The 12,658-nt window shown below is 47.0% G+C and overlaps 2 protein-coding genes across 2 annotated transcripts in view; one reads left to right on the top strand and one right to left on the bottom strand.

The window, feature by feature from the left end:
* LOC119597331 overlaps positions 1-10,677 on the top strand; it is a 50,920-nt gene extending 40,243 nt beyond the window's left edge. Inside the window, 4 exon segments of the mRNA XM_037946888.1 lie at positions 3,824-3,990; positions 6,125-6,840; positions 6,843-7,046; positions 7,711-10,677. Coding sequence (XP_037802816.1) covers positions 3,824-3,990; positions 6,125-6,840; positions 6,843-7,046; positions 7,711-8,609 — 1,986 coding nt within the window. The 3' untranslated portion in view covers positions 8,610-10,677.
* Positions 10,678-11,138: 461 nt separating this feature from the next.
* LOC119597332 (actin-related protein 3-A-like) overlaps positions 11,139-12,658 on the bottom strand; it is an 11,217-nt gene continuing 9,697 nt past the window's right edge. Inside the window, exon 9 of the mRNA XM_037946889.1 lies at positions 11,139-12,658. This exon is cut by the window's right edge and continues 612 nt beyond it. The gene's annotated coding sequence lies outside the window, so the exon portion shown is untranslated.

Below are 12,658 nucleotides of genomic sequence, written 5' to 3'. Positions count from 1 at the left end.
AACAGAGGTGAGTACTCGCACGCACACACACGCGCGTGCATGGAGTGAGCAGGAAAGACACAAAGATAAGGGGGGGGGGGGAGGGCACAGGATAGGTGATGGGAAAAAAAAGTGGGAGAGAAAAAAAAAAAGACAGAGAGAGAGAGGGAGTATGAGAGAGGGGGAATTAGAGAGAGAGAGAGAGAGAGAGAGAGAGAGAGAGAGAGAGAGAGAGAGAGAGAGAGAGAGAGAGAGAGAGAGAGAGAGATGGAGGACAGTGACCCGACTGTAACAAAGTGAAGTTTTTGAAATGGTAAAAACTGGTATTTATCTCCGCTCACCTCCCCCTTTATACTCGTTCGACCATACCCAGATTTCACTCATTTTAGCCTGAGAGAAAGAGAGACAGGCAGACAGACAGACATATAGATAGATAGACAGACGGACAGATAGAAAGACAGAAAGACAGACAGACAGACATCGGAAATCGGAAGAAAAAACATCACTAATTACTATCGTAAACTGATCTGCATTGTCGACACTGTTGCCAAGGATTCACCATCATTCACTCACACACGCACACACAAACACACGCACGCACGCACGCACGCACGCACGCACGCACGCACGCACGCACGCACGCACACACACACACACACACACACACACACACACACACACACACACACACACACACACACACACACACACACACACACACACACACACACACACACACACACACACACACACACACACAGATAGATAGATAAGATATATCAATCGATCAAATAGGAAGACAGAGTGATAGATGCATTTATTTATTTAGAATTAAAAATGGTGTGTATGCTTTTTCACTCGTGTCCGGAACCAGCTGTTAAGAGTGTGAAAATTGATCGTTCTCCCTCGCCGACTTTTCTTGATAAAAAGAGTAGTAAAAGCAAAGGTCTCTTTTTTTTCTATCTATTAAATTTTACCTCCTCTTTTTTTATCTGTTTTCCCCTCCTTTTTCTTCTTCTTTTTTTTCTTTTTCTTTCTTTTTTCTCCGTTTACCTTCCCCGTTTTCTCCCGGTGAAAAACGGCGCCGGAGCAGCATTCCCGCCTCGGCCGGAAAGAATATCGAGTCTTCATTTTATCGTGTTTTTCTTGTGCTTCTTGTTTTATTAGGTCTCTCTGTCTCTGTTTCTGTTTCTATTTCTCTTTTTTTTGTCTTTCTCTCTTTCTTTCTTTATATCTTTCTCTCTTTTTCTTTCTCTTTCTCTCTCTCTCTCTCTCTCTCTCTCTCTCTCCTCGTCTCCTCTCTCTCTCTCTCTCCTCTCTCTCCTCTCTCTCTCTCTCTCTCTCCCCCTCTCTCTCTCTCTTCTCTTCTCTCTCCCTCTCCTCTCCCTCTCCCTCTCCTCTCCCTTCCTCCTCCCGTTCCCCTCTCCTTTTCTAGGTGACTTTTTTCACTCGTGCCGCCGCTGTTTTAGCTTGCATTCTTCTCCCTCTCCGCTTCTCCTTATAAGCATATACAGTCTCTCTTTTTTTTTCTCTTTATTTCCTCCTCTCTTTTTCTTTCTGTTTTCCCCCCTCCTTTTTCCTTCTCTCCCCTTTTTCTTTTCTTCTCCATTTTTTCTTTCTCCTATTACCACCCCCTTTTCTCCTCTCTCGCTACCGGTTCCTCTCCTCTCTCGTCTTCCCTTTTACTCTTGTTTTTCCCCCTTCTTCTTGGTCTTTTCCACCCTCCCTTCTTTCTCTGCTATCCTTTCCCTCCTCTTCCTGCCTCCCATCTCCCCTCTCTTCTCTCTTCTCCCTTCCCTCCTTCCCTCCTCCTCTCTTCTCTCCCCCTCTCTCATCCCCTCCCTCCCTCCCCCTCTTCTTCGCCTCCCCCCCCCTCCCTCCTCTCTCCCTCTCCTCGCCTTCATCCCTCTCTCCCTCCTCTCTCTCTTCCTCGCCCTCCACCCTCCCCTCTCTCTTCTCGCTCCTCCTCCTCCCCTCTTCCTCGCCCCTTCCTCTCTCTTCCTCTCCCCCCTTTCCCTCCCTCCCCTCCCTCCCTCCCCCCTCCCTCCCCTCTCTCCTTCCCCCCCTTCCTTTCTCCTTTCCTTACTCCCACATTTCTACTTTTCTCCACCTCACACACCCCTCCCTCCTTCCGCCCTCCCCCCTCCCCTCCTCCTCTTCTCCAACACACCACCCTCCCCTCCCCTCCTCCCTCCCGCCCTCCCACCCCTCCCCTCCCCCTCTTCCTCGCCCCTCCCCTTCCCCTCCCTCTTCCTCGCCCCTCCCACCCACCCCCCCTCCCCCTCCTCCTCGCCCCTCCCACCCCCCCTCCCCCTCTTCCTCCCTCCCCTCCCCCTCTTCCTCGCCCCTCCCACCCCTCCCCCTCCCCCTCTTCCTCGCCCCTCCCACCCCTCCCCTCCCCCTCTTCCTCGCCCCTCCCACCCCCTCCCCCCTCCCCCTCTTCCTCGCCCCCTCCCCCTCTTCCCCCTCACCCCTCCCCTCCCCCTCTTCCTCGCCCCTCCCACCCCTCCCCTCCCCTCTTCTTCGCCCCTCCCACCCCTCCCCTCCCTCTCTTCCTCGCCCCTTCCCACCCCTCCCCTCCCCCTCCTCCTCGCCCCTCCCACCCCTCCCCTCCCCCTCTTCCTCCCCCTCCCCTCCCCCCTCTTCCTATCCCCCTCACCACCCCTCCCCTCCCCTCCCTCTTCCTCCCTCCGCCCCCTCCCTCCCCCTCTTCTCTCGCCCTCTCCCCACCCCTCCCCCCTCCTCCTCGCCCCTCCCACCCCTCCCCTCCCCCTCTTCTTCGCCCCTCCCTCCCCTCCCCTCCCCCTCTTCCTCACCCCTCCACCTCCCCCTCTTCCTTCCCCTTCCACCCCTCCCCTCCCCCTCGTCCTCGCCCCTCCCACCCCTCCCCTCCCCCTCTTCCTCACCCCTCCCCTCCCCCTCTTCCTATCCCCCTCCCACCCCTCCCCTCCCCCTCTTCCTCGCCCCTCCCACCCCTCCCCTCCCCCTCTTCTTCGCCCCTCCCTCCACCCCTCCTCCTCCCCCTCTTCCTCGCCCCTCCCCTCCCCCTTCTTCCTATCGCCCTCCCACCCCTCCCCTCCCCCTCTTCTTCGCCCCTCCCACCCCTCCCCTCCCCCTCTTCCTTCGCCCCCCCACCCTCCCCTCCCCCTCTTCCTCGCCCCTCCCACCCCTCCACTCCCCCTCTCCTCCTCCCCCTCCTCCCGCCCCTTTCCACCCTCCCTCCCACCCTCTCCCCTCCCCCCTCCCTCCCCTTCCCGCCCCTCTCCCTCCCCCTCTTCCTCCCCCTCCCCCTCTTCCTCGCCCCTTCCCACCCCTCCCCTCCCCCTCTTCCTCGCCCCTCCCACCCCTCCCCTCCCCCTCTTCCTCGCCCCTCCACCCCTCCCCTCCCCTCTTCCTCGCCCTCCCCCCTCCCCTCCCCCCTCTTCCCCTCCCCTCCCCTCCCCCCCTCCTTCCCTCTCCCCCTCCCACCCCTCCCCTCCCCCTCTTCCTCGCCCCTCCCACCCCTCCCCTCCCCTCTCCTCCCCCTCCCCTCCCCCTCTTCCTCGCCCCTCCCCCCTCTTCCCCTCCCCTCCCCCTCTTCCTCGCCCCTTCCACCCCTCCCCTCCCTCTCCCTCTTTCTCGCCCCTCCCACCCCTCCCCTCCCCCTCTTCCTCGCCCCTCCCACCCCTCCCCTCCCCCTCTTCCTCGCCCCTCCCACCCCTCCCCTCCCCCTCTTCCTCGCCCCTCCCACCCCTCCCCTCCCCCTCTTCCTCGCCCCCTCCCACCCCCTCCTCCCTCAGGCAAGCAACGAACCCAGCAGGAAAGCAGGTAATGTTCACCCCTTTATCAGCGCGTCATTTTGCAGGCACGTGGTGGGGGAGGCGGTGTTCGGGCGGCGGCGACGGCCACGACTTCGACGAAAACGACTCGCCTGGAGGGAGGGGGAGGCGGAGGGGAGCAGGAGGAGGAGGAGGAGGAAGAGGAGGAGGAGGAGAAGGCGGTGGCGAAAGACGACCCACTGACCGAGGAAAGGTGAGTGTGAAGGGGGGCGTGGAGAATGGAGGGAGGTTAGGAAGAGAGGGGAGGGGAGAAGGAGGGGAGGGGGTTGGAAGAAAGGGGGAGAGAGGGATGGGGTTGGAAGAAGGGTGGGGGGAGGAGAAGGAGGGTAGGAAGAGGGGTAGATATTGTTACTGACATTGGTATTGAATTCTCCGTTTAGCCAAATAACATCATGCATAGTGAGTTTGGGCTGAGCGAAAGGGGCTGAACATGGTGACGATTTCCACCCTCATTAAGACGCTTTCTTAAGTATATTTAATTACTGATTATGGCTACAAAAGGTATTAATCTCCGTCAGGAAGAGGATAGGGAGGTAGGAAGATAAGGAGGGGAAGAGGGAACGGTAGAGGGAAAGGGAAAGGGGTAGGAGGAGGGGGAGAGGGGAGGGGGCGGGGTAGCAGTGGGGAGAGGAGGTGGAAGGGAAAGGAGAGAGGGGAGAGATGGGGAAAGGAGAGAGGGGGGAAGAGGTGAGAGGAAGGGGGGAGTGGGGATGGGAAGAGGAGAGAGAGAAAGGGAGGGAGTAGATAAGGGAAAGGAGGCGATGGGGTAGAAAATGAGGGAGGTGAGGGAGGAAAACGATGGAGAGGGAAGGAGGGTAGGGAGGGAGTGTTGGGGAAGGGAGGGGGAGGGGGAGGGAGAAGAGGCTACTGGTTGGGGTTGGAAGGGAGTTGAGGGAGGGGAGGAAGGGGAGGGGAGTGCATGATAAGTGTAGGAATTCTGTGATTGTCCGCCATGATTGGGTGTGTTGAGGGAGTTGGGGGAGGGAGTCAGGCGTTGGGAGGGAGGAGGGGGCGTGAGTGTGTGTGCGTGTGTGTGTGTGCGTGCGTGCGCGTGCGTGCGTGTGTGTGTGTGTCTGTGTTTGAATTGGGAGGAAGTGTACGGTTGTATGTTTGAATTGAGTGTGACTGCTGTTGATGTATTGTGGTTACGATGCCGCTGTCGATAGAATATACCAATTTGGATATTTTTTGATTGTGCACCGAAACTGGGGCGTAGTTAACGAATTTTACTGAAGGCTTCCGTCATACCGACAAAGCTGGCAAATATCTTCCCGCATTTACTGAGTATGAAGAGAAATTTCCTGTTAGAAAGAAGATTAGAGAGTGCATGCTTTTATTTCATATTTATATTTTAGGAGATGGTTATAACCGAATGGATGAATAAATAGATAAATGAATTAATTTATTAAAATAATGATAAAAGTAAAGGTAGAAATAAATAAAAAAGTATTGGGCATGTAGGCCTTATCTTTAATTGGTGGATGAAGACCTAAAAACATTTATTTTAGGGGGTAAAGGACCTCTAATTTAATAACGGAAAGAGTATATATTTCCTGGAAGCAGCAGCCTCACCCCCAACCCACATTACCCCACCCCACCCCCTATTTCTCGTTAACCCCCCCCCCTATTTCTCGTTACCCCCCCCCCATCCCCCTCCCTTAAAATGAATGAGTTTGTACAATAAATTCCCAGTGATTTTGAGGCCACGGGGACGCGCGCTTTAGAAATACCAAACGGTCTTGAGGTTTCGTTTTGCGCCTGTATTAATACGAGACCGGAGTTCAGTGTGTACGTGGCCTGTGTGATAATATGCGGACTTGAGATTCGCCGCTGGTGGAGTGATTCTGTTCATTCTGCATTTCTTTGTGCATTGAGTATTTGTTTTGTGTAGTTTCGTTCTGTTTCTGTCTTGACTCTCTCGGGTTCTGTCTGTTTGGGTGTCTGTGTGACACTCTCTCTCTCCTCTCTCTCTCTCTTCTCTCTCTCTCTCTCTCTCTCTCTCTCTCTCTCTCTCTCTCTCTCTCTCTCCTCTCTCTCTCTCTCTCTCTCTCTCTCTCTCTCTCTCTCTCTCTCTCTCTCTCTCTCCTCTCCTCTCCTCCTCTCTCCTCTCTCTCTCTCTCCTCTCCTCCTCTCTCTCTCTCTCTCCTCTCTCTCTCTCTCTCTCTCTCTCTCCTCTCTCTCTCTCTCTCTCTCTCTCTCTCTCTCTCCTCTCCTCTCCCTCTCCCTTTCCCCCCTCTCCCTTTCCCCCCTCTCCCTCCCCCTCCCTCCTTCCCTCCTTCCCTCCCCTCTTCCTTCTCTCCCATTAGTCACCGCTTGTTTTCCCTCAGGTGGAAGGGCGAGGGGGCGGGGCCGAGGAACCTCTCCGAGACCAGCGAGCCCTACAGGAGCGGCTCCGCCACGCGACCTCAGCGCCGCCAGGACTTCACTCCGCCACCATTGCTAGCGAACGTCCTTCTCTTCTCCTCGTTCTCCTCCCTTCAGCGCCACCATTCCTCGACGTCGCCCCTGTCCCCGCCGTCGTCTTCGTCGTCGCCGCCCTCTGCGACAGGGAGCCTCGCCTCCACGCCCAGAAGTTGGGGACTTCTGGTTGAGGTTGAGCAGACATCTTTTCCTCTCACTTGGAGGGCCTCGGGCATCGTGTCCGCGACTCCACCTCTTTGCCAAAGGAGCCCAATCATCTCTCCTCCTCCTCCTTTGACCTCAAGCTCGTATGTTATCGGAGGGACGCCCTTGGTCACCGACGACGCCAAGGGAGAGGCCCCGTCCGCGCCCATATACCGCACGCTGGAACCCGAGCACTTCTTTTACATGACGAATCCCCCCTCGTCGGCAGGACTCGCAAGCCACGACGAAGGGCGGCTCGACGACGCTGGGGCAAGTGGGCCTGTGGTTCTCACGTCCTCAAAGCGAGTCCTCGACGAAGGAAGGGGAAGGGTATTGCAGGAGAACCTCAGGGCATCGCACTCATCTCCAGACACCAGCATCCTTTATCCCAAGACGCGGTCGAGGGCGCCGTCGCTAAGCGGAGTGCAGCGCCAACAACCAGCCAGCGAAAGAGGTCCTCAAACGCCCTCCAGGGGGCACCTCCTTCCCACGCATCGCTCACCACCTTTCCAGGATTAGCCTTCCAAAATCTCTCCTCTTCCTCTTCCTCCTTCCTCTTTCCCTCAAGTGTTTTCGTTCCAAAGACTGTTGTTGTTCCTTCCCACATGGTTTCTCGAGGGGCCGATTTGCCGCAGAAGACGAAAGGTAAGAGGAAGGCCTTGAATAGGTGTGCATGGTCGCGTTGCCGCAGTTTTGGAATGACTAGCATTGTGTCAGCTTGTGTGCTGTGAGTATTTACCTTCGTTGATTGATGTGATTGTGAGTATTCTTTACGTTTCTATTTTTATTTTATTACTTGTGATGTTGCATGTTTTAGAGGATTATTTACATATTTTCATTGATTTTTCGTTGTTCTTAGGCTGAATGTTCCATTGCATTTTGCAGCACAGTAAGAAATATTTCACATAATGGACCAAGCATTCATACTTTGAGTCCTTTTTGCCCAATAGTAAAATGTTTGAAATGGTTAGTTTTATATGTTTTTGTTTTGTTTTGCACTTTTGTTTGGTTAACACTGACTTGATCCCACGTGCTTTTGTTTTGATTTACAGCATTTGTTTTTGTTTGCATTTAATGTGTGTGGCCTGTAAGTAAATTACTAGCGTGATGTAAGTACACTTTATGCAACGTTTTATGTTTGGTTTTTATATGTGTTCATTTATATCTTTGTTATAATTATTTCTTAAATGTAAAGGTACCTGATTTCTGGGAACTGTGTGACATTGTTATTTTTTCAATTGCTTTTTGACACATATTAGTTTACCCAGACTTACAATCCCAAGTGGTTTCATCCGCTTTTCCCTTTCAGGTCGGAACAGTGCAAGCAGGGTACAGGCACATATTGCAGTCTCGCTCATTGCCCCCTCAACCCCCATCCTCAGAGAATACTCCTCCGGCTCAGTCACTCAAACCCATAGTATAATGCATGGGGCACTTGAAGGTTCCTCTCCTTATATGCCTCAAGTAAAGGGTGCAGAAGATTATCCAAAATCCAGGTGGTTCCCTTACCACAAGGAGAGGCTGGATGAGGGCAGAGAACATTATGTAAAGTTGGCAGAGAGGGATAGCAGTCTGGATCATCTTGGACTTCATGATGTCTCGAGTCCCTACAGTTCCTTTGAAGATGTCACCGCATTTAGAACTCGTGAAATTAGTACGGGCACAAGTGAATTTTTCGATGGAGGACATGAGGTCCCTTGTCGAGGCTGTGCCACCCTGGGACTCAAAGCAGATGACATGATAGCAAACCCCAGCACCATAGTCCTCACCTCGTCACACCTCGCATTCCCAGAACCCCAAACCAGAAGTATCACCCACTTGGCAGATTTCCCTACGGAAGATGGCGATACTTCCAACACTACCAGCTCTTTGGGGAGAAACAGCACCTCTGAAATTCCTATAACAGTGCCTCCCCTAGAAGTCCCAGAGCCTAGCACGAAATTCCACTCCATCGGCCACATAAGGTCGTGCATCATTGAGACGAGGGTGAGTGTCCATCACCACGAAATACACACCCATCAGCAAATTTGGAGCAGTGCTTCACCTGTATGGTTCCCCGAGCCACAGACCATCGTGAGGCACCGGGCAGAGGAAGCATTGTCTAGTGAGGACCTGGTTCAGGCTCTCACTCTTGAGAGTAGCCTCAGGAGCTATCCAGATGTCACATTTTGGACTCATGAAATGATCACACCCATGACGACAGTCTAAGCTCAATGTGAGGGTGTTGTTTTTTTCTTTCTTTCTCTTTTTTTCAAATGGTCTGAAGAATTATATGGTCATCTATACACATATCTATATATATTTTTTTAATATGAGTGAATTCACACATACACAGTTAACTGATTGCCAGTGCTTTCATCCACCCACAGAACAGGGCCATTCCTTTCCACCTGCACATATAATCTCATGTTCTGTCGTAAGTTCATGCATTCCATGCCATTATTTGAGTGGCTGATTTTTAATATTGATGTTCTACACAAATAATTATTATTGTTATTAATCTCACATATAATGAGTCATCAGTATATTTGATCTCCTATGCAATGCATCACTATTATTCTTCATATCATCTTAATAAACATAATCATGGCTATTCATTTTTCACCTTCACATTTACACATTTATCTAGATGCCATTCTACAACATGAGTGGGCATGATAGGGGGCACAAAGGCAAGTACCTGCAAAGGTGATGTCACAGGTAACAAAACAATGGTGAGTAGTTTGGCCGCCTGTAAACGTGTGTGTTTTTCCTCTCCAATTGCAATTTCTGTCTCAAAATTGCCTCTTCTACCTCATCTTCTTTTCCTCAGTTCATAGGTGTGCTGCAAGGCAGTACCTTCCTTGCTATTAATGGCTTAAGTTTCAGTCCTACCACCAGGTATCTGGTCCTCCTTTTATGTGGATGATTAGTCATTTTTGCCACTGGCCATCCACACCTGCTCTCCATCAGCTTCTCCAATCTGCAATAACATTGATATCTACTCAGGCCACTGGCCATGGCTTTCACTTTTCTACCTCCAGATCCTTTTCCATTCTTTTTTTCTTGCTCACATGTAGGTGCCCACTTTCTTTATATGATGCTCTGTTCCAGTCTTGTCCCTCTAGAAAGTTTTTTGATGTCATCTTTGCCTCCCAAGCTGTCCTGGCGGGACCATATCCTTTCCATTAAAGAAAAAGCCTGTCGTCACCTTCAACTCTTGCAGACTCTCCATATATTGGGGTTCAGACTGCAAATTTTTCCTCCATTTTCATGTTACCCTGATCCTCTCCACTCTTGACTATAACTACCATATCTATTCTTCTGCCTCCATTTCACTTCTTGCTCACCTTGATACAGTCGTCCAATGTGGTAATGCTCTTCCGCTCTTCCCCGGTTGAAAGACTGTATGATGTGTAAAGTTCTCCCTTCCCATTCACCCTTTCCTCATCTCCGACCCATCCTTTTTCTGATCTTTCATTCCCTCCTTGGCTTATGCCATCCTCCTGTATTAGCTCCTCCATTTTATCTAATCTCCTTTAACCCCTTTCCATTTTACTAATCCCACCTTACCCCCTTTGATCACCCTCTTTATTCATTTCACAACTATACTTTCTTGCCTTTATGTCTAGCACTTTGTTCAAACCATTGACTGCCTTCGACATCATCTCTGCCATGCCCGCCGGTCATATCTGTTTGTGTGGACAGTCCTTATATATCTTTTATATGCAGTTTGAGCAGCAAGTAAATAGTTGGTTGTATGAACAACATTATCATGTGTGCTTGAAACATTAATAGTTTTTTAATGCAGATATTTATTTATGGTAATGATACTTAATGTTTGTTGAACAATGAGCCACCTAGATTTTAGAAGTTTAAATAAACATTCAGTCACTGTAGAATTTTGTTACATCTTGACTTGGCAATCTATTTTTATCCACTTGAAGCTAATGGAACAAAATTAGGTTTTTGAAGAAAAAAAAAAATACTAGCCAGTTCTTAGAATGCTATAGCAAATAATGAACACATTATTCTCCTAATCTTCTGTACTTTCATTATTATTATTATTTGCATTTATTTATTTGTTTTTAAATTTGCTGTGTGAAGCTGCAATTTGGCTTAAATAAAACGGGTTGTGAATACTCACATTGAAGATTATAAATCAGATTTTGTTGTACCCTTGATATTCTGTGATTTTGTTTTCATGAAATTTGACCGGAAGGGAAAGAAAAGAAATGTTCTGTCCACGTAAATAATAAAAAGAAAAGAAGAAGAAAAAAAATATATATACAAACACACATATACCTTTAATGTTTCACCCAATTTTTTATGTAAAAATCTGTTCTCCCTGTCTCTCATTATTGTGTCATTATGGATAATAATAATAATAATAATAAAAACAATAACAATAACAATAACTATAACAATAATAGTAACAATGAAAACAGTGAATGAGCTTAATGTATAGAGAGAGAGAAAAAAAAAAAAAAAAAAAAAAAAAAAAGCATACACATTCAGAAATGTATGTTGAACCTTTGTCTACACATCTCAATCCTTTATAAATAATATTGGGAATGATATGTTACCAATAACTCTACACATTTGGAAACTTTCAATATAAAAATTACTAATTATGTATAGGGCCTACAAGGTATTTAATTAGTTAATTAATTGGACACTTAACATTATAAATTTCCTTTGGTCCACTTTAAAACGACCTAAAGCACCTTATAACAGGAACACAATCATAATACAGACAAGGATATGAGAGCTGTATTTCAACATAAGTTTCACAAAAATACAATTTTTCACAAAACCATCTAGTTTGGTACAGATGGCTTCAGATATTGTTTTTACTGTCAGCATTATTGTAGCAGTATCATTTACAGTTTTGCATTGTGATTCTTAACTTTGTTATTATTATTATTATTATTATTATTATTATTATTATTATTATTATTATTATTATCATCATCATCATTATTGTTATTACCATCATTATTCTCTATTTCATATAAATGAGGCATTAATATTAACTAAGACATAAAAGTATTAATTTTCTATATATGGAATATAGACTATATATATTGCTAGAGTAGAATGAAAACTTTGGAATGCCGTTTGAAATATATTTAAGCCTTTGTAAAAGGTACATTAAATTCACATTAAGGGAATCATGAAGTTGCATAATATTGGTACTTTTATCCATGACAATTTTGTATCATATGAAGATGACAACGACTATTGTTATGATTCAAAAAGAACAGTGGTGGTGAATTGTATGAATGAATTAATGGTCCTTTCATACTTTAAATGTTCATAGAATGGGGAAAAAATGAAGAATTGCAACAGAGAACCGAAAATGTGATCTTTTTCTTATAGTTAATAATTCCTGTAAAAGGATTCCTGGTTCAATAATACAATACAGTTTTGAGAGCTTATATGAATGGATATTCTTACAACAAGAAGTATATAATGCAAAAAATGAAAAATACTGCCTTATTTCTCATTTCTTACAAGATAATATGTGATAATAATAATAATGAAAAGAATAAACATAATAACCAATACAAAAAATTACATTTATTAATAATATTGACATTCATAATCCATAGCCAATAAATAATGGCAATGTAATATTATTTTCTAATAATGTCAACCGTCCAAAGATTTTTGAAATTATAATAAATTTTGACAAACCACACTAGAAAAAGTTAAAATAGATAAATAAGAAAACTGAGTAATCATCTTCATGCACAACCCATCACATCTTTTGTAAATAAGGAAAACAAACTAACATGCTCGGTTTTCAGTACCTTTTAATCAATCACACATTCAGGTTTCTCTCAGCTCCCATCATCATCTTGGTTGCAATTCTGGCTTTTTCCCAGGAACTGTTTACTAAACATTATTAATCTATACAAAAGAAAAATCTCCAGTACAAAGTGTAGATGTCAAGTTACACTTTTTTCCCTCTTTTTTTTATGAAATCATATAAAAGTTTCTAATTCTACTTACATTCATATTTTTACTGGGCTAGTGTCACACACACAAAAATCATTTCTTCTCCTTTAAAAGTTAAGTAATATATCTTTTAAAGCTTTAAAAGTACTTGCCTAATCAACAGATACATTAAATTAAATAATAAAAAAAAACAAGAAAACATTTAAACAAACCAACTGTAATCAATAAAATATATACTATTACACTCTCATACAATACAATGCTACACAATAAAACATTGTGGAAAGATAACATTTTTGAAAAACTCCCTAAGA

The sequence above is a fragment of the Penaeus monodon genome, chromosome 39, assembly GCF_015228065.2.
Source record: "Penaeus monodon isolate SGIC_2016 chromosome 39, NSTDA_Pmon_1, whole genome shotgun sequence".
In the NCBI taxonomy this organism is placed as follows: Eukaryota; Metazoa; Arthropoda; class Malacostraca; order Decapoda; family Penaeidae; genus Penaeus; species Penaeus monodon.
The sequence above is the reverse complement of the archived record's forward strand: the minus strand, read 5'-3'. Positions and strand labels throughout refer to the sequence as shown.